This window comes from Odocoileus virginianus, chromosome 10, assembly GCF_023699985.2.
Source record: "Odocoileus virginianus isolate 20LAN1187 ecotype Illinois chromosome 10, Ovbor_1.2, whole genome shotgun sequence".
NCBI classification, from domain to species: Eukaryota; Metazoa; Chordata; class Mammalia; order Artiodactyla; family Cervidae; genus Odocoileus; species Odocoileus virginianus.
The window spans coordinates 40,535,669-40,561,760 of NC_069683.1; the positions used below are offsets into that span (position 1 = coordinate 40,535,669).

The following is a 26,092-nucleotide window of genomic DNA, read 5'->3' on the forward strand; positions in this document are numbered from 1 at the left end:
GAATTATATTGGCACAGTGGAAAGTGCATGGGTTTTGGGAGTTAGACTTAGGAACTCAATCGCAGCTTAGCCACTCACTCATTGGCTGTATGATTATGAGCAGGTATTTAACTTTTCTTATCTATAAAATAAAACTTCTTGCAAATTGTTGTGAAGCTTTGAGATCAGTACCTAGCAAAGTATACAGTGCATAAAGGATATTCAATGAATAATAGTTAAAATAATGGCTCCAGAAATTTTTTTTTAATCTCAGGTAAAAGAGCAGATGTCTAGTATTTTTATTTACATTGTTAACTATGCTCAATTATGACTCCTCTTTGTTGAGGGATATCAACGTATGCACTCAACAAACATTTTTGCATGCCTACTACATGTTAAGCATTGAGTATATAAAAATGAGGAAAACATGGTCTTTATAATTAGGACAATTATTTCAAAATCCTTTTAGTAACAGGATCTCCTTTCCTTGTCCTTACTACCCAAGAAAGAAGGACATTGCAGAGTTTCTGGGCCTTATATGAGATGTCACTCTGTTGCATTGTATAATCTCATATTTCCTATATTAATTCAAAAAAACTTACTAACTATCCTGTGGTAGGCATTGTGCTAGAAGATACAGAAGAAAAAAAAAAAATACAGAACAGTCCCAGTCTTGAAGAAGGTACTTCAGAGCATCTTCTTCTTGCTTTTAAAAACAAGGAAGAAGAGTATTACTAAGTTTTTCTACCACATATGCATTTCTATTACACTGCATATTTTCATCCTTACCTATAGCCTTCTGTAGATGAAACTGAGTAGAATCTGATAAAATGATCCAGTCTCTACTATCTCCTATGTTATTTGTTGTCTTTTAATCTTGCTTTATGGTAACTTGAAGATTTAGCCATCCATGTACCAACAATTCTGGGGACAAAATAAAAGACATGTCACTAGATCATTAACCTTCTCTGGACTTTCACCAACCTTAATGATAGTTCTTTTTTTACTCCAGAATTCTTTTAGCAGTGTAAATTACTGACTCAGCCATCCTATTTACTACTAACAAAACTAACAGTTTTAAATTATATATACTACAGTCTTTTAAAATCTTTGAGTGTGAACTGTAGCCCATTCTAGAAAATTCTCTATTTTAATTGTATTTCATTGTAGTTAAACTTATAAATATTTTATAGAATCATAGAGTTAGACAAAATGTTATAATTTCATAGTTAAGAGCAAGCAACCACTTCCTCAAAATTCCTTTCCTCCTGGTGAGTTTACTCTTCTCCTCCTTGATTTAAGGTTTATTTTTACCACAGAACTAATTGATAAAGATGCCCTTGCTTGGTTATAATATAGGATGTCACAGTTAGATTTTTTACAATATTTCCTAATTAGAATTGTTACTCCTTTGCTTCCAAAATAAAGGAGTAAAATTCTAATACAAGACTACATAAATTAAAGAACTTTCTTCTACTAGTCACTGTTCTATAAAACGTTCACTGATCATCAGAAATTTAGGAAAGTAATAGGACCACACAGGCAGTCAAATTAGAGTAATTGCTGAGTTCAGAAGCTAATAGCTAAGCAGCTTCATAGGCTGTGCTCAATACCAAATTGCAATTTCAGTCTGTATTGTCTGTGCAGACAGTACTTACTGACTTTGGTTTTCAAACAAAATTAAAATTATGAACAAGGTAAGATAGCTTCAGAATAAGTAAGGAAAAAGAAGTTCAGGTTCAGCCAGGTTCTGGCCTACTTAAAAATTCAGATACCTTGCTACTCCATGAGTTAAACTCCAATATCCAATTAATACTTTACATTTAGTGCTTTCTTTCTTACTAAACTAGCAGTTGGTGCAGAGAGGGAAGAAGGGGGAAGGGCTGCTTAAGGGGTATTGAGATGCTTAACCATTTTGGGGTGATGAAGATGTCTTAGAACTAGGTAGAGGTGATGGCTACACATCATTGTTTATACATTACATGACACTTAATTATACTCTAGGCTTCCCCATTGGCTCTGCGGTAGAGAATCCGCCTGCAATGCAGAAGACGCAGGTTTGATCCCTGGGTCAGGAAGATCTCCTGGAGAAGGAAATGGCAGCCCAATCCAGTATTCTTGCCTGAAGAATTCCACGGACAGAGGAGCCTAGAGGGCTACAGTCCACTACAAAGAGTCGGACATGACTGAAGCGACTTAGCACACAGGCAGGCAACTAAACACTCTAAAATGGTTGATTTTACATGATGTGAATTTCACCTCAATTTCTTTTTAAAGTAAATTATTTCCTAAAAGGAAAAACTACAGGGCTTTCTTGCAGAGATGGACTTCACTTTCTTAAGGCCCTCAAAGTACAAAACCTACATACCAGAAGCGAGGTTGGAGACCTGCTTCACATAAAGCAGCATTAAAAGCTTAGATTTTCCTCAGGTGGATCCTAGTTTCAATACTGGCCAATTAACTGGCATTTAACACCAATACTGAACTCATTCCAGTGAGAATGACAAAGCAGGAAAATGTTTGTCTGGAATTTTCTAAAAGCAGCCCCGCCGGTTTAGAAATTCACTACGAGAGATAGCGAACACCACAGGGGAAATGGTAGGAGCCATATTTTTTTCCTGAAAGGTTTTTGTTTGGGGGTGAGGCTACTTGTGAGGTTCTATAAGCCTGAAACATTACATTTAAACCCAGGTGCTTAACTGTAACGAATGGATTTGTACAAGGGGCAGCGTCCCACAGTGATGCAAAAACCCAGGCTAATTATCTTTCTGTAGCAACGAAGCTTCATTACGCCGCTCACCGCCATACCCATCCGCGGGAAAGCTACCTCCACTAGCCGAGGAAGGCGGAGCCTCGGAGGGCACTCCCGCCACACAGTGCTGGCGGCGCCGCTGGGCTTCCTGAGAGTTGTAGTTTTAGTCACCCATCCATCTCCTTTGTTCAGGCGGTATGTTGTGAACCAGGAAACTACAACTCCCAGAATGCGCCGAGGTAGCGAGCGCCCGCGGCAGTGACGTCTGTGGAGGACAAGGCCCGGAGGGACTCTGCCTTGTGGAGTGGCGCTGCTGCTTGGGCCGGTGGCAGACGGCAGGCTGCTGGCGTCGCGGCTGAGGAGAACGGGCGAGTGGGTTCGACCTTTCCCGTTGTGGTGTCCGCAACGATGAGTGCTGCCAGGGAGTCCCATCCGCACGGGGTGAAGCGTTCAGCCTCCCCAGACGACGATGTAAATAACAATGGCGGAGTGGTGGAGGGTTGAGGCCTACCAAAGATTGGGATAGGCGGGGAAGGGTGGATGAAGACGGAGGAAGCGCTTGAGGTGACCTGAAGAGGGAGGGCCGCGGGGAGGACCCAGAAGAATGGGAAATGTACTCTTTTCTTAATTAGGGTTGAACTGTTTGTAGAGTTTTACCCGCTAAGAGGCAGAGACCTGCATAGGAAGGGGAATCGAGGAAAGAAATTCTGAATGGTCGAGAAGTGAAAGAGCTTAGTGAAGTGTACGTGTTTACCCATTTGGGGGCTGTTGAAGCTTCTTTATGGATGTTTCTACTAGGAGATGGCAAGATCCTGCTGGTTTTTTGGCTTAAAATCCTCCTGTGATAAAGTCGAGATATTCATGCACATTTGGACAGATTTTCTGGCCGGGATTATTTTTGCAACGTAATGGTAACGGTTAAAATTAACTGTACTGTTAAGAGTAAACCAAGAAAGTACTGAACGGAAAAACTGTACCGGGAGAACTGGCGCACAGTCCTGAGGCCTGAGACGTTGAGATGTAGAATCCCGTTTTGATGTCAAGTACTTCTCTTCTCCCTCCCCCCACAGTTGTCAGTTTAAATAGCAGGCCATTCATTCCTTGAAGTAAACCATTAAATATTTACTGCGGTGCCAGATGTTGGGAATTCAAAGATGAATAACTATGGTGTTTATCCTGGGCCTTTTGTGCGTTTGTACTAGCTCCTAGCGCGGTGTCAGGGACACTGCAGTAACCAGTAAACCTAAAACTAGGTCCTTCATACAATGGATGAATGCCATGGAAACGTAGAGGGGGAAATTGGGGAGCGGGGCAAGGTGGAGAGGTTATCGATAGGATGATGAAGGGAGGATAGCTAGTTTACTTTCGGTTATTTAAAGCGCTGTCAATTTCTGAATGTATAGAGTTCTTTGTTTTCTAAAAGTGCGGTTCAGTGCCTTTGGTAATATTTTACTTTGCGAAGCATAGAAGACTCATTGAACTCTGTTGGTGCATCAGTTGTAGTAAATGAGATGACGTTAAGACCCATCCCTCATCAGGTCAATGGCGGAGTTAGGTCCAGAATAGTAAGGCTCTTTACGGAAATTGATTTTTAGCTCTGCAGAAAGATAAGTAATCAGTAAAGATTTGAGGATGAATAATTATATAGTGAGATTTATTCGTGCCCACTGTTCCTCCCTACAACTGGCTTTGAGATATTTTCTTGTTAATATAGTAAGCCAGTACTTAATCAGGAATTTATCTAGGCTTTTTGAGTAACCTGGGTGCTGTTTTAAAAACCATTACGCTGTTTTCCTCCTGGTATTTAACTGTGACTTGATTGCTAGAATGTCAGGCACCTGTTTTGCTAGAATCAACGAAATAATCTTTTCTTTTCACAGAAAACTCTTAGCGATATTAGGTAATTTAACAAAGTTAAAGCGATTAAATAATTAAATCTCTACAGTTTTCAATGAGATCAGGGTAAACTACATGACCTTTAAGACCTTTTCCAATCCTATAAGCATTCCTTTTGATAGAGATGGTTACAGTTGCAGTTCAGAATTAAGTCCAAGGACCTTAACACATTATCTATAAATATTGCGGTTCATGGGGTCGCAAAGAGTCGGACACGACTGAGGGACTGAACTGAATTGCGTATTTTAGTGCAATACAGTAGTAACTTGTCCCTTGACAGTTATTTTTGAGTCAGTTTCTTTAACATTTTTATTTTTGTTGGTAATTGGGAGTTATCTTTAAGTGCTTGTGTTTTTAATATTTTAAGAATAATACACATTTAAATTTTTAAAATATATGTCTAAGTTTAGAAAATCAAATGTAAGTGGTCAACAGTTTCTAATGTGCCTCTGACCTAAAAGATTATCAGTTTTCTTTGCCCTCTCACCTCATGTTTATTGGTGGTAACAAATCATGGAATCCAACTCTAGGAAAATGCTGACAATTGTAGAAATAAATGGTAAGAGTTATTACAGTGTGTACTGAAGAGGAGGTAAATTGACTGCAGTTCTATAATAAGTGTATTAAGGATGAAACCAACTTAAAAATGGTTTCGTTGGTTTGATTGGAGTGGAGAAATGAAAGCTGTCTTTTAGGAAGTAGGATGAATAGGGAGGTCGACTTTAGTAACTGGTGGAGAATGTATGGGCACCCATGTGCTTTTCAGAGAGCAGCACTTGAGCAAGGTACTTTCTACTGTATGGGAAGACCTGGAAAGAAGAACTGGAAGGACTTCATGATTTTTTTTTTTTTTTAATTAGAATTATAAATTGTAGATGATAGGGTTATTTATGTAAGGCATTGAAGATATTTGCTCTTTTAATAGGAAATTTGGGGAAGTTTTGCTTTTTTTTAGACAATTATTTTAAATTAATTCTACATATTTTATAACTGTAGTTCATACTACTTGTATATATCCTTTCTCATTTGATCATGTACAGAGTATGATGTGGAAAGAGCAGAGGATGGAAGCAAGTCAGTTAGCCTCTTTGCCTCAGTGTCCTTATTAATAAATAGACTTTTGAGAGAATGTAAATGAAAAATGATTTGTAAGTTGTGAAACAGTATGCAATTCTTAGGTGCTGGTATTCTTAAGACAGCCTTTCAAAAAAGACTCTTTGGGCAGATGGAGAATTAAAACTTAAAAGTTAAATATCAGGTCCAAGGAACAAGTGTTTAGTGAGAATCAGAACTTAAGCTTCACTAATACTTTGTTTTTTGTTTTGGGTTTCTTTTTCTTAACTATACTGAGCCAGAAATATTTAAGAACTAACTAGTCTATGAAAAAATATGAGATGTCAAGTGGGAAGAAGTAAAGATTGGGGACTTAGATGGCCAGAATCAGAAGAGCATGACACCGAAAGGAATTGAGAAGAACCATAAGTGGGTGTCCAGTATGAGACAGATATTTCAACTCTGCTATGCCCAGAAAGGATGACTATCATTGTTTTACATATGCATTATTCTAATGGTCTTTTATGAATAATTTTCAGAAGAAAAAGATTGTAAAACTAATTTTATTAGAAATTCTAATAACTTAAATTCTAGAACTTAACCATAACAAACCAAATTTTCTTGATTTTTTCACCATATATGTATATACACATGCATACCCAAAATATTTAGCATTCTCTGAATATAGCTAACTGTTTTATCAGTTATCATGTGTGAAACTGAAACATAATTTCAGATTTCAGATCTATTTATAATAGATATTAGCTTTATCTTAATTCTTGCATTTGCATCATCAAAATATGATACCTGAAGAATTTTTTTGAAACGCTTTCATTTTTCATAGTTTTGTGTAGAAAGGGGGTTGGCTTCTTTTCTCTATAATTATACAGCACTTTCATTTTTAGATTATAAACTCAACTGAAATGATCAACTCAGTGAATGCTTTCATTTCTGTATTCCTTCTAGTCACCAGCCCTTAATATTTGTCCACTTACAAACTATATCAAATAAATTTTGGTGTACAAATATCATAAAAGAGGAAATTGTTACATATCTCTAGAAAAAATGGGATGGTCCAGGCTATTGTTGCAATATTGCAAGATGAAGCCTGTTGAATGGCTTTCTAGATGAAAGTATCATATTTCTTTTTTGGTCTTTTTTCTTTGTCTCACATTGACTTCCAGGTTGGAAACAGTTCTCTCTCTCATTGACTTCTGGGTTGGGGAAAATCTAGTATGTCATCATCCCAAAACTCATAGTTTTAGATTTTTGCAGTTAAGTTTGCCATTATCGTTAGAGTGTGTACCCTACTCATCATTTTGCATTCATCTTCTGCTGCTAAGTCGCTTCAGTCGTGTCCGACTCTATGCGACCCCCACAGATGGCAGCCAACCAGGCCCCCCCGCCCCCACCCCTGGGTCCCTGGGATTCTCCAGGCAAGAGCACTGGAGCAGGTTGCTATTTCCTTCTCCAATGCGTGAAAGTGAAGTCGCTCAGTGGTGTCCGACTCTTAGCGACCCCATGGTCTGCAGCCTACCAGGCTCCTCCATCCATGGGATTTTCCAGGCAAGAGTACTGGAGTGGGTTGCCGTTGCCTTCTCCGATTCATCTTCTAATTCATGTAATAGTTATGAAATACCTCCTGTCAGTTTCTAGTTTTAACTCAGTTGCCATTATGGGTAGAAATGTAAAATTTTCAACTGTGTCCAAAGAAAGTTAAAGTATACAATAGAGAGGGGATGTCTTCTTGAAAGATGATGCAATTCTTTAGACAACACAGTGGGATAACTTTTCTTATTATTTTAGTCATTTTAGCATAATTGGGAATGATTAATGAATTATAATGAAATGAGTCTTACATTTGTTTTAAGATGTAGGGAAAAATATTGCTAGGATTCCATATTATTTATTAGATTTATAAAAAGGTTCAGTAGACCCATTTGATGATTACAAGATAGGATGGGTTTTGTTCTGTTCTTTTTTTAAAAAAACAGTAAATATTCTCTTTGTTCTTTGGAATAAAAGTCCTAACATACTAGTCCTTAGAAGTAACAGAAGCTATTCAAAAAAGAAAGTAAAAATGGGTCCAATTGACCCTGAAGTTATACTGTTCTTTAGAATGTTACTATAGCCAGTTTTTAACTTCAGTTAACAGCTGTGGCAGTCTTCTAGGTTCAAAGTATTAGGTACCCTAGGGCCCTGTAAGGCTCTAAGCAGCTCTCAAAGTGTGGTCAACATCATCAGCATCTCTTAAGAATTTGTTGGAAGTGAAATAAATCCTTGAGCTCCACCCCAGAAGTACTAAATCTGAAATTCCTGAGGTACAGTCCAGCAGTCTGTGTTTTAACCAGCCCTCTAGGTAATTCTTACAGGTGTAAACTTTTGAAACGCAGATCTCTGGCTTCAAAAGAACTAAAGGAGTTTGCCTTATAGTAACAGAAAAAAAGTATTTTTTAAATCAAATATAATGCATATGGTTAACTTCCTAATCAAGAATGAGTCTAGTTTATAGTGAAAACTGATGGGAGTGGGAGGGAGGAGGAAACTTGGGATTTACTAGTGGACTCTTTCTAAGTTTTCTTAATATTTATTATTACACAGAAAAGATTAATTGGTCTGTTTCTTTTCCAGCTTGGATCTAGCAATTGGGAGGCAGCAGACTTAGGTAATGAAGAAAGAAAGCAAAAGTTCTTGAGACTTATGGGAGCAGGAAAGGTAAGCATCAGACAGAATACATTTTTATCTTTTCTGTGAAAATAATGCCCTTTTTGTGTATGTTAAGTGAGAAAGAATGAATACACTCGGATTCCATTTTACTTTACATTTTAAGGTCTGCCTGATTACTTTAGTTTTTTGTAACTATAACTGACCTAATTGAGCTGCTTCTAGGTTTCTCTGTGCCACTGGGTGATAGTGTTTAGAGATATATAGAGAAAAAAAATTTGTTTGAGTAGACTCCTGTGGAAGAAAGAAAAGGCAAAAGTTGTGATTTGCCATCTGTTATCCTAACAATTTGATACTTTTGGGCAGACCATTTGGTCAATCTTACAAAGAATAATCTTTCGTATTTTATAGCTTGTCCAGCTCTTTAAGTAGTGGCCAAAGGAATAGCCTTTATCAAAAACTTGAATTCTGTCCTTTGCCTTTGTTTTTCTTATTCATATGAGGATGCATTCATGCATTTTACCAATGACTGTTGACTGTCTAATACATGCCAAGCACTGTCCTAGGTCCTGGAGGAGCAGGATGGGATCACACAGATCAGTAACACATGTTTGGAGTCATCATGTGCTGGAGGATACCAGATAATGACAATATAGAATTATAATTACTATGGAAAAGCTATGCACATGCTGCAAAATCAGCAGACAGGGGAAGCTAACTCTTGCTTAGCAGCACAAGAAAGCTTCCCAGAAATAGAACTGATCTGAATCTGAGAGGATTAAGAGTTAGCCAGACTAGAACAGTGGAGTTGGGCATAGGGAAAGATCATGTAAGATGTTAGGACCTATACAAAGGAAGCATTTGTATCTACATTTGTCCAGATTTCCAATAATTTGTGATTTGTCATAGAAAGTAGTCTGAAGTTTCTCTTGGTTCATGTAAATAAATTTTCTGAGGATATATAAAGTAATAGTTTAGGGAGTATACTCAATCTAGTAGACTTAAATTTCTTTAAGTACCTTGAAAGAACAGCCTAACATAAAATGTATCAAATTTAACCACCAGTGGTCAGTTATATCTCAGTAAAAGAGGAGGGAGGGGAGTAAGGTGGAGGACAGATTGAACAATTTAAAAGAAAAAATTTGGCTCCTGATAAATGGGTATAACATACATTAAATTCTTTGATAGCAAAGATTATAACTGATATTTTAGTCACGGTGCTATCATCTTAGAGTAACTCGATGCCATTGTATATATTCAAATCTTGTTACATATTTCCTGCAATCTAAAGGAGCATCTACTTAATTATTGACTTGCTTTTGTGCTAATAATATGTAGGGCAATAAACATTAATGCTTGAAGCTTTTCAGGAGTATCATCTTTGGGTATGGAGAATGTGGTATGATTTCACAATAGGATGATTTGTTATCTACTGTATATCTTCACACTTGATTGGTTAAGATTGCTTATATCCTCCAACTAATAAAAATAAGTGGGGAAAAAAAAAAGATTGCTTTGCAGAGTCAAATTTTAATGAACAGTTTTGCTGTTATTGAGTTGCTAAGTCGTGTCTGACTCTTTCGCAACCCTATGGACTGTAGCCCACCAGGCTCCTCTGTCCATGGGATTTTCCAGGCAAGAATACTGGAGTGGGTTACCATTCCCTTCTCCAGGGGATCTTCCTGACCTAGAGATTGAACCCAAGTCTCTTGAAAGGCAGGCAAACTCTTCACCACTGAGCCACTAATTTTAGTGAACAATATTTTTTTCAGTTGGTATTCTTTTTTTTTTTAATTGAAGTATAATTGATTTACAGTTTTGTATTAGTTTCAAATATATAGTAGAGTGATTTAGTTATGCATCTATATCTGTTTTTCAGATTCTTTTTCATTATAGTTTATTACAAGATGCTGAATATAGTTCCCTGTGCTATATATATATACATATATACATATATATATGTATATATATATAGTAGGACCTTATTGTTTGTCTATTTTATATGTAAGAGTTTGTGTCTAAAATTCCAAATTTATCCTGCCCACCCGTCTTGCCCTTTGGTAACCAAGGGTTGGTTTCTGTCTATAAGTCTGGTTTCTGTTTTGTAAATAAGTTCATTGTATATTTTTTTAGATTTCACATGTGATATATTTGTTTTTGTCTGACTTCATTTACTATGATAATATCTAGATCTGTCCATGTTGCTGCAAATGGCATTATTCATTTTATTGCTGAGTAGTATTCTATTGTACATATATATATAATTCCTATATGTGTATATATATATATATATATATATATACACACACCACATCTTCTTTATCCATTCACCTAAATGATGGACATTTAGGTTGCTTCCATGACTTGGTTATTGTAAATGCTGCTGCTATGAACATTGGGGTGTTTATATCTTTTTGAGGTAGTTTTCTTCGTATATATGCCCAGGAATGGGATTTATGAATCATATGGTAACTATTTCTAGTTTTTTAAGGAACTTCCATACTGTTCTCCATTTACATTTCTACCAGCACCAGAGGAGGGATCCTTTTTCTCTTCATCCCCTGCAGCATTTATTGTCTGTAGATCTTTTGATGATGACCTTTGTGACCAGTGTGAGGTGATACCCCCTTGTAGTTTTGATTGGAGTTTCGCTAATTAGTGATGTTGAGCATTGTTTCATGTGCCTTTTGGCCATCTGTATGTCTTTTTGGAGAAATGTCTGTTTAGATCTTCTGCCTGTATTTTGATTGGGTCAGGATTTTCTTTTGATATTGACCTATAGGAACTATTTGTACATTTTGGAAATTAATGTCTTGGTGGTCTCATCATTTGCAAACATTTTCTCCCATTCCATAGATTGTTTTTTCATTTTGCTTATGGTTTCCTTTGCTGTGCAAAAGCTTTTAAGTTCAAGTTTTTTTAGGTCCTACTTTTTTGTTTTATTTCTGTTACTCTAAGAGACAGGTGAAATAAATAGTGCTGCAATTTACTTGTATCTTTAATCCTGTTCAAGTTTATATTTCAATACAGTGTTAGAGAATGTTCTAATTTCATTCATATGCATGTAGCTCTCCAGTTTTCCAAGCACCACATATTGAAGAGACTGTTTCTCTGTTGCATATTCTTGCCTCTTTTATCATAGATTAATTGACTTATAAGTATATGGATTATTTCTGGGCTTTTGATCCTTTTCCATTGATCTATGTATGTTTTTGTGCCAGTTTCATACAGTTTTGATTACTGTAAATTTGTAGAATAGTCTGAAATGAGGGTGCAGTTCCTCTGACTGTTCTTCCTCAAAATTGTTTTGGCTCTTTGGGGCCACAGAAATTTTAAAATTATTTGTTATAGTTCTTTTGAAAAATGCCATTGGTGATTTGATAGGAATTGCATTAAATTGGTAGATGGCTTTGGGAAGTATGGTCACTAACAATATAAATTATTCCAATTCAAGAATATTTTCCACTGTTTCTGTTGTCTTTAATTTCTTCTGTTAGCATCTTTTAGGCTTCTCAATACAGTTCTTTTGCTTGTTTAGGTAGGTTTATTCCTTGGTATTTTATTCTTTCTGATGTGATGGTAAGTGGAATTGTTTCTTTAATTTCTCTTTGTGATAGTTCATTGTTAATGTATGGAAATGCAGCCAATTTCTATATATTAATTTTGTAGTCTGCAACTTTACCCACTTCATTGATGAACTCTAGTAGTTTTCTGCTGGTGTCTTTAGGATTTCCTATGTATGGTATCATGTCATCTGCAAACAGTGACAGGCTTACTTCCTCCTTTCTAATTTGGATTCCTTTTATTTCTTTTTATTGTATGATTGCTCTGGCTAGCATTCCCAATACTATGCTGAATAAAAGTGGCAAAACTGGGTATCCTTGTCTTGTTCCTGATCTTAGGGGGAATGATTTCAAGTTTTTACCTTTGAGTGTTATGTTAGCTGTAGGTTTGTCATATATGGCCTTTATTATGTTGAGGTAGATTCCCTCTGTGCCCACTTTTCTGAAGAGTTTTTATCATAAATGTATGTTGAGTTTTAGCAAAAGTTTTTTCTTTATCTACTGAGATTGTCAGTTGAAAAAAATGCACAACGTAACAGTTGAAAATTATTTTATTCAGCAGATTTTCTGAGTACTTAAGCCCAGAAGGCAGCCTCTCAGATTGCTCTGAGCAACTGCTCCAAAGAGGTAAGGGAGAAGCCAGTTTTGTAGCAAAAACCAGATTAGTTGGAACATCAAAATATTACTGTTAACTAGGGAAAATCCGATATTTAAGTTAGTGAATTTAACACTTCATGTGGGAAGGTACAAGTCTGGACTCATTGAAATCATTCTTTTGATAGGCATCTTAACTGTTTAGGGCCTGTATCCTGCTTTTCTACATTCTGAATCTCTACCGGGAGCAAAGTGGTGAATGCAGTGAATGCAGTGGCTGCTAGCTTGATGGCTACAGCATCCTTTGTTTACTGACATGGCTACATTTTTCATTCATAGTTCTTCTTTCCTCTTGATTATAAATTCAACCGACATTTGAGAGGCACTTTGTGACCAATTTTGTCCAACGGTGCTAGGGAGTCATGTGTGTGAGTGTGAGATTAACTGTCTTAAGACCTCTGCCATCATTAATTTTTTGGAGATGTGGTTACACATTGGGTAGTTCAAGAAACAATCTTATAAACTAGACAAGATAATTAATATGGTTGGTAAGATTAATAACTTTGCCATCATTAATTTTTTGGAGACCTGGTTACACATTAGGTAATGCAATAGATAATCTTATAAACTAGACAGGATAATTAATATAGTTGGTAACATTAATAAGGTCATAGTACGGCAGAGAAGGGCTTCCCTGGTAGCTCAGACGGTAAACCGTCTGTCTACAACTCGGGAGACCCAGGTTCAATCCCTGGGTCAGGAAGATCCCCTGGAGAAGGAAATGGCAACCCACTCCAGTATTCTTGCCTGGAAAATCCCATGGACTGAGGATCCTGGTGGGCTACAGTCCATGGGGTCGCAGAGTCAGACATGACTGAGCGACTTCACTTTCACGGCAGAGAAAGACAGAGTATAAACAACTAATGTTTTATTTTTGTAAACAAAGGAATATTTGATCAACTTGTAGATCATGGAATAATAGAGGAAAAGTTTTTCTGGAAAACAAAGACGAAAAGCTAGTATGTTCCCCCAAAAAGTCATAGTTATATGTTTATTATTTCATTCAGTCCCATGTAATGCCTGTTGATCTGGATGAAGTCATCAGATTTTACATGAGAGTTTTGTCATTTCTTACTTACTTCAGTGGTATGATCTAAAAATTACCAGAAACTTACATTTTTTTAAAAAGTTCTTTTTATGAATCTTCTTGAAGATCTTCATTTTATAAAAGCATTAGAGGAAAACAGTGACTGTTCATAAATGACAGGACTTAAAATGGCATGGTTTAAAGAACTGACTACAATGCAGTTGACAGTGAACTTGGGTATATCTGTGAACATAAAACATTTTAAGATAATAAGTAGAATTATAATGATAACATTATACCAGGGCATCTCAGATTTTTAGTAATTTCATGTAAATTTTGGAATATCTATTAATGGCATCCATACAATATAACATAAGGTTCATCTCTAATTACATGACAATGCTTCTCAAGTAATTTAACATACCTGATAAGCCTAATTAGTTTGACATTGCTCACTGAGGTGTCTTGGTCCCTTTGAAGCATCCCAGAGTTAGTTGGAGCTCAGGAGAACTTTAGAATTTGATGTTTGGGAAGTCTGTCCATACTGTCAACACTTGGTCAAATAGGATCATAGGTCATTCTGAAACAGTACTTAAAACACAGTGACAAAAGATTTCAAAGCAAATATAGATCACCTAAAGGCAAAGAAACTCACATAATCTGTTGTCAAAAGCAGTTTTCTAAGAAAACTTTATTCTTTCAACAGAGAGAAGAAACAAGTTCAGTCATGTACCAGCTTTTATTAGAAAAATCCATTTATGTAATTCAGTCTAATTTTAGTCAGCCCTGACCATGTACAAAATTCTTTACTCAGAGTTCCTTTTCCACAAACCTTCCATCACTTTCTATATTATTTTGTCTCTCTTCTCATCTACAACTAATCACTTCTAGGAAAGAGTTACTTTCTTTTCTCTTATCAAAATGCAAATCTAATCCTCAGAACTTCTTTTGTTGTTAATACACATCTTTTCTAGCATACTGGACTTTTTAAAAAAAATTATTTGTAGTAGCTTTAATTTTGTATTAAATTAGGATTCTTAACTCTTAAAAGCTTTTTCTAGTGAATCCTATGAAGTAAGCAATTATGAACTGTCTTTTATGTAGCATTCTGTATACTGGTAAACATAAATATCAATTTTCATAAACTTTCACCTCAATTCTGTCAACTTTAATACCTTTGACTCTAGTTTTTATTAGGACTCAGTCAGGAAGTCTTGGTCTTACAGGGAGTCCTAGAAGCTTTCCTTTCTTTTATCCTCCTACCATTTTATCTATTTTGTATAAAAGTCTCTGGAGTCCTCACTGAGGGGTTGAGACAAGTGACTCGGTCCCTTTTCTCAATCTTTGAAGTTGATAAATTGGCTCATTTCCCCAAGTAATTGTTGATCAGGATCTCAGTGCAATTTTCTTCCACCCTTTAAATACATATATATATATATTAAACAGAGGTAAATAGAGCAGACCTGCTTGAGGTCTTTTATTGTTGGGGACCAGTACTTTGTGGCGAGGATCCCTTTGACACATTGAACCTTAGGTAATGTTGTTTGAGAATCTTTTGTTTTAATCCCTTTGACATATTTATCCCATTTTAAAATAATCATTTATCTAAACATTTCTTTATCCATTTGGGATAAATTCCTTTAAAATTTTTACCTTGTTGGGAAATAGTCTCTAGACTTTCCTTTGATTTTTTTCTTGTTTTTCTGTTAATCAACCTAATTAATATTAATTAATCTAATGCTTTTATCAGCATCTGTAAGATCCATTAAGGGGAAGCAGAAACCAAAATAAGATTCCCCAAACTAGTTTTTTGTGTTTATTAAACTAAGGGTGTTCTTAGAGTTAACCATTATATACTGTTTTTTTTCTACCTTTTAATTTTTTTCCCCATAGGTATCAAGAAAACACGTATTTATAATGTTGTTTAGTCACTGAGTTATGTCTGGCTCTTTTGCAACCACATGGACTGTAGCCCGCCAAAATCCACAAGATTTCCCAGGCAAGAATACGGGAGTGGATTGGCATTTCCTTCTTCAGGGGATCTTTCCAATCCAGGGATGAAAGCTGCATCTCCTGCATTGGCAGGTGGATTCTTTACCACTGAGCCACCAGGGAATCCTGTTTATAATAAGAGCTCTCTAAAATTTTAGATATTTAGAAGTTTCTCCAATTTAAAGGATCGATCATCTGTTTGTTGTGAGATATATCTTAATAGTAACTTAAACCAATAACACAAGAGGGTTCTCCACAAGAGAGTGGGACTGATGCCACCTAAACAGACCCAGAAAGTTTATTCTCAGAAATAAGGCTAAGAAAGTAAAGGCCTTCACTCAACGAGTGATGCAGTGAAGGCTAAGAATTCAAAAAGCCCCTGTGAGTTGGTAAATTCAGACAAAAGACTGCTCAGAATCTCAGTCTATTTAACTGGCTGCTAAATGTATACCATATGTGTACCTTTTGGATGACAGGGACCAAGTGCTCAAAACACAAAAAGAAAAGGCCTGAAGATCAGGTAAAACATTTATATCTCAAAGACACAGAAGAAAAAATAAATGCAAATCCCCCTAGAAGGGCTTTTGTTTTTTAACATCAGAATTCTGTTTTGTTTTTTTTTTTTTTCCAAGCTGACTTTTTCTAACTTAAGTGCATATACAATAAACGAGTTCCATTTAGTTGTTTTCAGGGCAAGACTCCTTTATTTACTTGCAGGTGTGAGTTATGTATGTACATGAATCTGGCTGGAGTATTAGTCAGAGGCTGGCTTTCTGACGCCCCTCATTTCTCTGAGTCTGTTTCCTATTTTAAAGTTGAATTCCTCTCAGATTTACTACTGCACTTTTATCCCAACAGATTCTTATTAAGGTAGCCACTTTGAGGAAAACATCAATCAGGTCAGCCTCTTCACCCAGCCATTCAGCCAGGACTGCTCAGTATGTTTTCAGTTGAGGAAGCCCCAGTGTCTTGTCTTTGAGTTCTCCCAGCGTCTTTCAGGCAGAGGGCACTTTAGTACCTTTCACCTAGGGGGAGCCAGGCACCTGTTGCTGCTGCTAAGTCGCTTCAGTCGTGTCCAACTCTGTGCGACCCCATAGACGGCAGCCCACCAGGCTCCCCCGTCCCTGGGATTCTCCAGGCAAGAACACTGGAGTGGGCTGCCATTTCCTTCTCCAATGCGTGGAAGTGAAAAGTGAAGTCGCTCAGTCGTGTCCGACTCGTAGCGACCCCATGGACTGCAGCCCACCAGGCTCCTCCGTCCATGGGATTTTCCAGGCAAGAATACTGGAGTGGGGTGCCATTGCCTTCTCTGAGGCACCTGTTAGACACCACCAAATATAATTCATCATCATCAGGAACCGAGAGAGACTCACCCAAAGAGACTCATCCAAATTCGTCTGCACTCCCTAAGGAGACGGATGGGCACAAGGCCTCTGTGGTCAAGGCCTCAGTTCCTCACAGCGTTCAGATGAAAGAGGCGTCTTCTCTGTGTCCCTTTCTGGTCACCAAAACTGTCCACTGGAAAAAATACATAACCTAAAAGTTGAGAATTATGTTTTATTTGGCAGATTTTCTGTGGACTTAAGTCAGCCTCTCATATTGCTCTGAATTACTCCTCCAAAGATGTAAGGGATATATAGACATTTTTGCAACAAAAACTGTAGACAGTCGAAACATCAAAAGATTACTGTTCATTAAAGAAACTAAGGAAAACCAGACATGTCAAGTTAATGAATTTAATGCTTTTCGGGGAAGATTTAATGGGAAAATATAAGAGTTTGGACTCACTGAAATCATTCCTCTGATACGCACCTTAGATACCTAGGGCCAGTATCCTGCTTTTCTCCATCCCAAATTCCCTCAGGGTGCACAATTGGGGGTGGCTGCTGACTTGATGGCCAAAATATCCTTTATTTATTGATATGGCAGGCCATATCTTTCATTCACAAGAGGATCGTGTAGTTTTTTATTCTTCAATTAATGTCGTATATCACACTGATTGATTTGCAGATATTGAAAAATCCATGCATTGTTGGGATAAATCCTGTTTGATCATGTTGCATGATCTTTGTAGTGTATTATTGTATTCAGTTTGCTAGTATTTTGTTGAGGGTTTTTGCATCTATGTTTATCAGTGATATTGGCCAGTAATTTTCTGTTCGTGTGTTACCTTTGTCTGGTTTTTGGTATCAGGGTGATGGTGGCTTCACGGAATGACTTTGGGAAATTTCCCCCCTCTTTAATCTTTTGGAAGAGTTTGAAAAGGAGTGGAATAAGTTCTTTGATGTTTATTAGAATTCCTCAGAAGCCGTCAGTTCCTGGATTTTTGTTTGTTGTGAGTTTTTTAAGTTACAGATTCTGTTTCACTTCTAGTGTCCAGTCTGTTGAAATTTTTGTGTTTCTACTTGATTCAGTTTTGGTGTGTTGTATGTTTCTAGAAACTTGTCCATTTTTTCTAGGTTGTCCAGTTTGTTGGTATATAATTGTTGATAGTATTCTCTTAAGGTTTTTTGGTATTTCTGCAATATTAGTTGTTGCTTCTCCTGTTTCATTTCTTATTTTATTTGGGTCCTCTCTTTTCTTCTTGGTGAGCCTGGCCAGACGTTTGTTGATTCTGTTTACCCTTTCAAAAAAACCCAGCTCTTGGTTGATTTCTGCCCCCCCCCCCCAATTTTTAAAAAGCCTCTGTTTTCTCTTTGAAAGTGAAATTGTTAGTCTTAGTCATGTCTGTCTCTTTGCAACCCCACGGACTGTAGCCCACCAGGCTCCTCTGCCCATGGAATTCTCTAGACAAGAAAACTGGAGTGGGTAGCCATTCCCTTCTCCAGGGGACCTTCCCAGCCCAGGGATTGAACCTGAGTCTTATTGCATTGCAGTCAGATTCTTTATCATCTGAGGGACCGCGGAAGCCCTGTTTCCTTTTCATCTTTAATTATTTACCCTCTTCATCTTTTATTATTTACCCTCTTCTTCTGACTTTGGGTTTTGTTTTGGTTTTCTAAATATTTTAGGTGGTAGGTTAACTTGTTTATTTGAGATTTATCTTTTTAAGGAGGCCTATATTGCTATTAATGTCTTACTTAGGACTGCTTTTGCTGCATCCCACAGATTTTGTCTGGCCACGTTTTCATTTTCATTTGCCTTAAGATATTTTAAAATTTTCTCTTTGATCTCATCATTGACACCTTGGTTTGTTGCTTAGTCCCCATATAATTGTTTTTTTCTTGTTTCTCTTTCTGTCATTGATTTCTAGTTTCATGCCATTGTGGTCAGAAAAGACCCTTGAAATAATTTTTATCTTCTTAAATTAGTTAAACCTTGTTCTGTTTCCTAGTATGTGGCCTACCCCAGAGAATGTTCCATGTTCACTTGGAAAGAATGTGTATTCTGATTTTTTGGATGTTATGGCCTATAAGTATCAATTGAGTCTTAACTGTTCTGTTGTGTTATTTAGGATCTGTTGCTGCATTGATTCTATGTAAAATCTGTCCATTGATATTAAAGTCTCCTATTGTATTTCCATCAATTCTTCCCTATGTTAGTGTTTTGTTTTTATTCATTTATGTGCTCCTTTATTGGGTGTGTATATGTTAACAACTGTAATAGCCTCTTCTTGTATTGATCCTGTTATTATTTTATAGTATCCTTTGTCTTTATGGACTTTGTCTTAAAGTCTGTTTTTTCTTATATGGGTATTGCTACCTCCACTTTCTTGTCATTTCTATTTCCATGAAATATTTTTTCCATCCTCTCAATTTCAAATCTGTCTGTCCTTCACCCTAGAGTCTCTTGTAGGCAACATTATGGTAGGTAGCCTCTTCATTTAGTCCAGTCTGCATTCTTTTGATTGTATCATTTAGTACATTTGTATTTAAGGTAGTTGTTGGTAGATATTTGTTGCCATTTCAAACCTTCTTTTCCAGTTGAGAATGTATTTCTCTTTGTTCCTTTCTTTTTGTTTGTCCTGTTGTGCTTTGATAGTTTTTGTTTGTGTTACGTTTGAGTTCTCTTGGTTTTTTTTTTTTTTGGTTTTTGTGAATTTGTTGTTTGCTTTTGTTTTGTAGTTACCCTGTTTTTCAAGGTGTTTTTTAAATAAAATTTCTTATAGCAAAAATTACATATATCAGATTTATTAGTGAAAAAACTAAACAAACAATTTGAACAAGTACCTAAATATTTATGGGTTTAAACATTTTCATACTTAAGAAATGTGAAAATGCTTTCTGCCAGGTTACACACCAAATACCATATGAGGAAAGAAATGTACTAGGTTAGATTGATTGTACCCTTGGCATGAGTTTTAAAGAAAATACTGTGAACACTGCCAGTTTGAAGCAGCCTCAACTTGTTGCCTAGGACAGAGTTAAGGGTATAAATATGAGTATTGTTAGTCTTTCTCATTTTTCAAATGGTTTTAACCCATTGTTATATCTCATTGCTTTGGACTGGTAGTCGTAGATTCAAGCACATTCCAATAAGAATCTACATTTTCTAGTTTCCCTCCCCCATATTTTATGATTTTGATGTCTGTCTTCTTTTACATCTTTCTGTTAAAGAAGCCTTTTGCTATTCATGTTAATTATCATTGCTTTCAAAATTTTTTTTTTAGTTTTTGCTTGTCTGAAAAATTCTTTCTCCTTCTAAATGATAATCTTGCTGTGTAGAGTATCCTAGGTTGTGGGATTTTTAAGACTTTGAATTTATGTTGCCACTCCCTCTGTCCTGCAGCATTGCTGTAGAGAAGTCAGCTGATAGACTTACGAGGTTTTCCTTGTAAGTAACTCTTTCGGGGCCTTTTTTGACTGTGCTGCACAGCTTGTGGGATTCTAGTTCCCTGACCAGGAATCAAACCCTGGCCCCTGCAGTAGAAGTATGGAATCCTATCCACTGGGCTGCCAGGGAACTCCTACTTGCTGCCTTTAGAATTCTCACTTTAACTCTGGCCATTTTAATTATAATGTCATGGTGTAGGTCTGTTGGGTTCATCTTGTTTGGGACTCTCTTTTGTTTCTTGTACCTGAATATGTTTCCTTTTGGTTTGGGGAGTTCTCAGCTACAATTTCTTCAAATGCATTTTCAGTCCCCTTTTCTGTTTCTTCTGTGATCTCTATTACATGTAGATTGACTCGCTCTGTTTTATCCCATAGATCTCATATATTGCTTTCATTTTTTTTTTTTTTTCCACTTGTTGTTTTGTCTGCTGTTCCGATTGGGTGATTTCCATTATTCTGTCTTCCAGATCATTTGTTTATTCTTCTACATTGTTTAGCTCGCTGGTTATTGGCTTTAGCTCAGGTTTTGTCTCAGCAGGTGTTTTCTAATTTTAATTGGTTTCTCTTTATAGTTTCTAGTTATAATGATCTGCATTTTTGTTGATAGCTTTTTTTAACTCCTTTATTTTTTTATCATCTTTTTGAACTCGAGGTCTAGTATACTGGAGAGAGGTTTTTCATTGCACGTCCAGGGGATTTCTCTTGTTTTAATTGGGAGCAATTCCTGGTTTCTTCATTTTACTTATGTTTCTCTATAATTTTAGGAGAAACGGTTTTTTGCTATGGTCTTAAAGGGTTGTTTTTATGTGGAAGTATCCCTGTATAGCCCATGAGTCTAATATTTTTGGTGTGAAGGCTGTTTTTAGTATGGATGATTGCTGCATCTTTCCTCAGTGTATGCTTGCTGTCGTCACCTTGTTGTAGGGGTTTTGATTGGTGTCCAGGATGTGTACAGGACCTACACTTGTTTAATCTGGCCTCAGGTGATACAGAGTTTCTGTGATCCCTGTAATCTGGCCTCAGGTGGTCTCTTGGAGAGCTTCTCTGGTTCCTTTAATCTGGAATGAGTTTGTGGGGTTTAGTTCTGTAAAGAACTCGGAGATTCTGTTATTTGTATTTCTTGAGATGGAACTGAGACCCTGCACAAAGGCTACACTGTTTCTTGACTGCTCTTCACTCTGCATCCCCTCCCTTCTCTGTTTAGCATCTATTTGAATCTGCCCTTTGGAACTCAAGGAAGGTCACAAAGGCTGGAGTCTCTTTCCTACAAGCAGGAAATTAGGGACACAGAAAGGTTTCTGTGCCCAGGAGCCCCACAGGCTCCCGTTTGGTTTCAAAACTAAGTATGAACCATAAAGAATGGATTGGAACTGATAAATTGAGACTAATTATGTAAGCTAATGAGTTGGGAACTTTGAGTTAGATTTATCTTTATGTTGTATAGAACTAAATTGTTTTAAATTATGTGCTTTTTCATAGTTTGAAAGAGTGTTTTTGGTAGTCAGAAGTAACAAGCTAGCTGTTTATGGTCTGTTGCTAAGTAGTGATGATTCTTATTTTTTATATTTTAGATTTCTATCATTTTGTTCATTATCTTTATTTAGCTAAATAATCTGATTTGCTTTTTCTCCGTGATATATGCCTGAGACATAAACAACTCTTAATTGGCATTTTAGAAAAGAAAATGTTTAAATTGATCCAATTTTCTAGTTATCTGTCTATCTTATTTAAAATCTACATACTTTCTGTGCCCATCGTCTCCTTGGTTTATTGTAATGACACTGCCTTCAGACAGAACTATAATTTACTTACTAATTTTGTTTCCCCTCCCCACCCCTATCCATGCAAGAATGTAAGTTCAGCATCAGGCACATAGGCAATAATTATGTTAAATCTGTGGTTTCAAATTCTAATACATTTCCTTCTTCTCACAGAAAGAACATACTGGTCGTCTTGTTATAGGAGATCACAAATCCACATCTCACTTCCGCACAGGTAAGAAGGTAAAATATAATTAAAGTGGAGGTGCTAAATTTGGAATGTGAAATACTTGTATATATTTTGGGATATTCTAACTTCTGTGTATAATTGTTGATTAGTTCTGATGATTAACATGATGTTGTATATGTAAACATGTTACATATATCATGTAACAGTGTATACTCTGATGAAGGATTTGAAAGAGTTTACATTAATATGATATTCTAACCAAGAACCTGACTTGTTTCTGTTTTCATTTTTACTAAATTTACAACATGTAGTATTTTAATTGTAGTTAGGTTTTATGCCTCATCTTGCCAATTGTAGTTTCTAGAGTTTACATATATTTTGTATACTATTTACTGTACAGTGTTATAGTTGGCATATTATACTGGTTTTTAGTTTATTCACTAAGTTTTGCTCTGAGATCTTTGAAGAGCATAAACTCATTGGAAGACCTGAAGAAATGAATTTTTCTTTTAATTTTGGGGGGGGGTTAAATTAAAAACTGAAAATGAATTAGAATTTGGATTTGAATTCAGTGTGCTGAAAATTTTACTCCCATTTAATATTGACCCTGATCTTGGACATTATTAACAATAGAGCACAATACCCATATACATTTAAGAAAAGCTTTACTTACATCATTTAAATTAACTTTATACTGACCTAGATTATGTAGCATATTTTAGAAATTAATAGGCATTTTATTTTTCTGTTGTTGAACAGTTACTTCAAATTAATCTGCATTGCTACAAAAGGCTAGAGTCTGAACTTTAGCAGAATGGAAATGTATTTAACTGTTGCACTTATCCTTTTAAAATATGAAGTTATTTTCTTGTATTTACAAATTAAAATGCCATGTACAGAAAGCTCCAATGGTATTGGTAATATTTTAGTCCTTGGGTGGTAAGTTTATAGATGGTTGTTTAATATTCTGCTTCATAACTTACAACAGATTATATGTTAAAAGTATATGTCAAATGTCACATGATATATTGGTTCAGTAAATTGATATGCAAAGAAAGGCATAAGGAGAGCCAATTCCAAGGTCATTTTATTTAGCCATTTTCTGAACAGAATTATGTGCCTTTTCATTATTTGTGTTCAAAGACAGAAGCTGTTGTTTGTTGGAGGTGTTTTTCTATGACTAGGAGGAAACTTTCACTTTCAGAAGAACCATTATTAGACCATATTAACTAAAACATGACACCCAAAGTCCTTAGTAATTAATATTTACAGTATCTAAACTTTAGGCAATTCTGAGAATTCTTTATCTGGTTTGAATTATTACATGGAAAATTTTTTCATCTTTAATAAAACAGCTTCTAGTTTGAGTAGTTACTATTTTGTCTGTTGGGTAACTATGTATGGCATATCAACCCATTCACAAAATTCACTGTAAGATTACTCAGTTAGAGAAATCAGCCCTAAATATAATAGCATCTGTATTATGGGTTTTTTGTGTAATCAAATATTTTTATTAATTTGACTGAAACATAATCAAAGTACACTGGACATACAGGGGAAGAAGACAAGAAAATTAATGAAGAACTGGAGTCTCAATATCAACAAAGTATGGACAGCAAATTATCAGGAAGATATCGACGACATTGTGGACTTGGCTTCAGTGAGGTAGTAATTAACATATTTTAATTAAGTGGAAAGATAATTCCACTTGATATCACTTATTTCTGTTAAATTACTCTAGCAACCAAGAATCCTATGTAGAAACCTCTCTTTATATAGTTACTTAAAATATTTTTATATGCCAAACTAGGTCTTTGTAGATAATGAGAAGAGATATTGAGAGTTTTTGAAATATGTTTTTTGATACTAGCTTAATGTACATTCTGCTTAGAGAATCATTAGGGCACATTTTAAGTAGGCATGAACAATGTACTCACAAGTTAGATAAAATATTTCATGTAAATACTCATTAGGAGAGTTTTCTCAGTTGTTTCCTATGTCACTTCGTTCCATATAACTACTGGCTCATTACTCCAAAATAATGTAATATGCAAAACATTTCTAACTGTTTTCAGCATTCCCGTGAATCAGTGGTTAACTTGCCTTGTTCTTAAAAAGTATTGTTTCCATCAGGAAGACAATGTTAATTTCAAACTAGGGAGGGAAGGAAAGGTGGTGTGGTCTTCAGAGCCCTTTCTTAAGCAAAAATCCTACTCAAGTACCAGTTTATAAAACAGCTAGAGGTGCCTGAGCCCTCAGTTCTTCCCTAGGCAGCCTCTGTTCTTAAACTGTTAATATAATGGCTAGGGAGTGAGACAAAAATGAGGTTCTTTTCCAGTTTTTGTACTGGATTATTTTAATAGGCTTTTGGTTGATATTTTTAGGTAGATGATCATGATGGAGAAGGTGATGTGGCTGGAGATGACGATGATGATGATTCACCTGATCCTGAAAGTCCAGATGACTCTGAAAGTGATTCAGAGTCAGAGAAAGAAGAATCTACTGAAGAGCTCCAAGCTACTGAGCACCCTGATGAAGTGGAGGATTCCAAAAACAAAAAAGATGCAAAAAGCAACTATAAGATGATGTTTGTTAAATCCAGTGGCTCATAACTCCCAAACACTTGGTCTTTGTATTAAAAGTAAGCCTTATTGTTATAATGCACAGTGGAGGACTGCTTCTAGAGCACAGACCTTTGTATTATAATTTTTAAAAAGGCCCTTTTAAATAATTACAAAGAGTGTTTGCTTTCAGATGCCATGGGTTACACTTTTATGGGCATGACTATAACCATTTTTGTAAAGAGTAAGAGTTGTATAAAATAAGAAATAAATACAATACTCAACTTCTTTTCATGTTAGCATCATCAAAAATCTCTGATATCACCTTTTTACCCCTTCAGATATAGTTATGGGGGAAACAGTATTTTTTGTGTGGTAGCTGTTTATGTTTCTTCATGTTTTTCTCTTATAAAAGTTTTATCTGGTACTGTGATGTGTTCATGGGAAATATTCTTTTATTATACTTTCTCATAGTAGAGCTATTCATCATGGATATTTCTGCTGCCAATAACAGTCTAAATTAATGCTGGCAAAAGATTAGGAACTTAGTTTACTCTTACTGATTCAGCTCTAGTCTTTCGGACCAAAGCAACATGAGAGCAAATACTTTTCACACCTGTTAGGTTGGGGTTGCAGTTGTCATATATTTGGAATGTTATGATCCCAAGCAGTCTTTATATAATTTGAATGATATTGTATGTTAGATTTTTTTTTAATATAAAATTGGCCAACTTTTACAGAAGAAACTTTTTTCTCTGATCATTTGGTCCTGTCTATTTAGGAATATGTAAAATGGAACTTTTTTTTTTTTAAGGTAATATGTGACCAAAGTTAATTTCCTTCCTAGTGCTTAAATAAAGAGAAAACAGTTTCCCATATTTGGTTGTAATACCTTTATCCTCATTATCTAAAAATGAGGAACAGGCTTATTGAACAAGAATCTGAAACAAATTCTCTTCATTTTACCCCAGTGCTGTTATCCTGATTATCTTACAGAAAGGAGTATTGCTTTGATTTTATCACTACTTCTGTTGGAGTAAGATTAGTATCTGACTACTATTATGTGGTTAATTTGTACAGCAGGTTAACACAAACTCATTATGGGCTAGTCAATGATGTTTGAGTAATTGGGTTCACAATCTTAATGTTTCTAAGTGATGTGTTCAAAGGCTTGAGTTAAACCTGTTTGTTTGCTGAACCGTTAGACGTCTAGATGCTTAAGTATGTGT

The 26,092-nt window shown here is 36.0% G+C and overlaps 2 protein-coding genes across 3 annotated transcripts in view; one reads left to right on the forward strand and one right to left on the reverse strand.

Annotated features, from left to right (window-relative positions):
• SOX6 (SRY-box transcription factor 6) overlaps positions 1-2,944 on the reverse strand; it is a 765,792-nt gene extending 762,848 nt beyond the window's left edge. For both annotated transcript variants that reach the window (XM_070473416.1, XM_020904495.2), the window contains exons 1-2: positions 2,807-2,944; positions 769-903 (exon numbers count right to left, since the gene is read on the reverse strand). The gene's annotated coding sequence lies outside the window, so the exon portion shown is untranslated. The remainder of the gene's footprint in view (positions 1-768; positions 904-2,806) is intronic.
• Positions 2,945-2,994: 50 nt separating this feature from the next.
• On the forward strand, positions 2,995-25,290 carry C10H11orf58 (chromosome 10 C11orf58 homolog). Its single transcript, XM_020904643.2, has 5 exons — positions 2,995-3,202; positions 8,312-8,395; positions 22,287-22,347; positions 23,858-23,967; positions 24,687-25,290. The coding sequence occupies exons 1-5, from the start codon at positions 3,140-3,142 to the stop codon at positions 24,912-24,914; spliced, it is 546 nt and encodes a 181-aa protein (XP_020760302.1). The 5' UTR covers positions 2,995-3,139; the 3' UTR covers positions 24,915-25,290.
• Positions 25,291-26,092: the final 802 nt, after the last annotated feature.

What these genes read in the sequence shown, in the direction of transcription:
- C10H11orf58 (XM_020904643.2), top strand. Translation starts at nt 3,140, where the DNA reads ATGAGTGCTGCCAGGGAGTCCCATCCGCACGGGGTGAAGCGTTCAGCC. An exon ending in CAGCCTCCCCAGACGACGAT is followed by an intron (nt 3,203 to 8,311) that starts GTAAATAACAAT and finishes TTTCTTTTCCAG; the next exon opens with CTTGGATCTAGCAATTGGGA. An exon ending in CACATCTCACTTCCGCACAG is followed by an intron (nt 22,348 to 23,857) that starts GTAAGAAGGTAA and finishes CTGGACATACAG; the next exon opens with GGGAAGAAGACAAGAAAATT.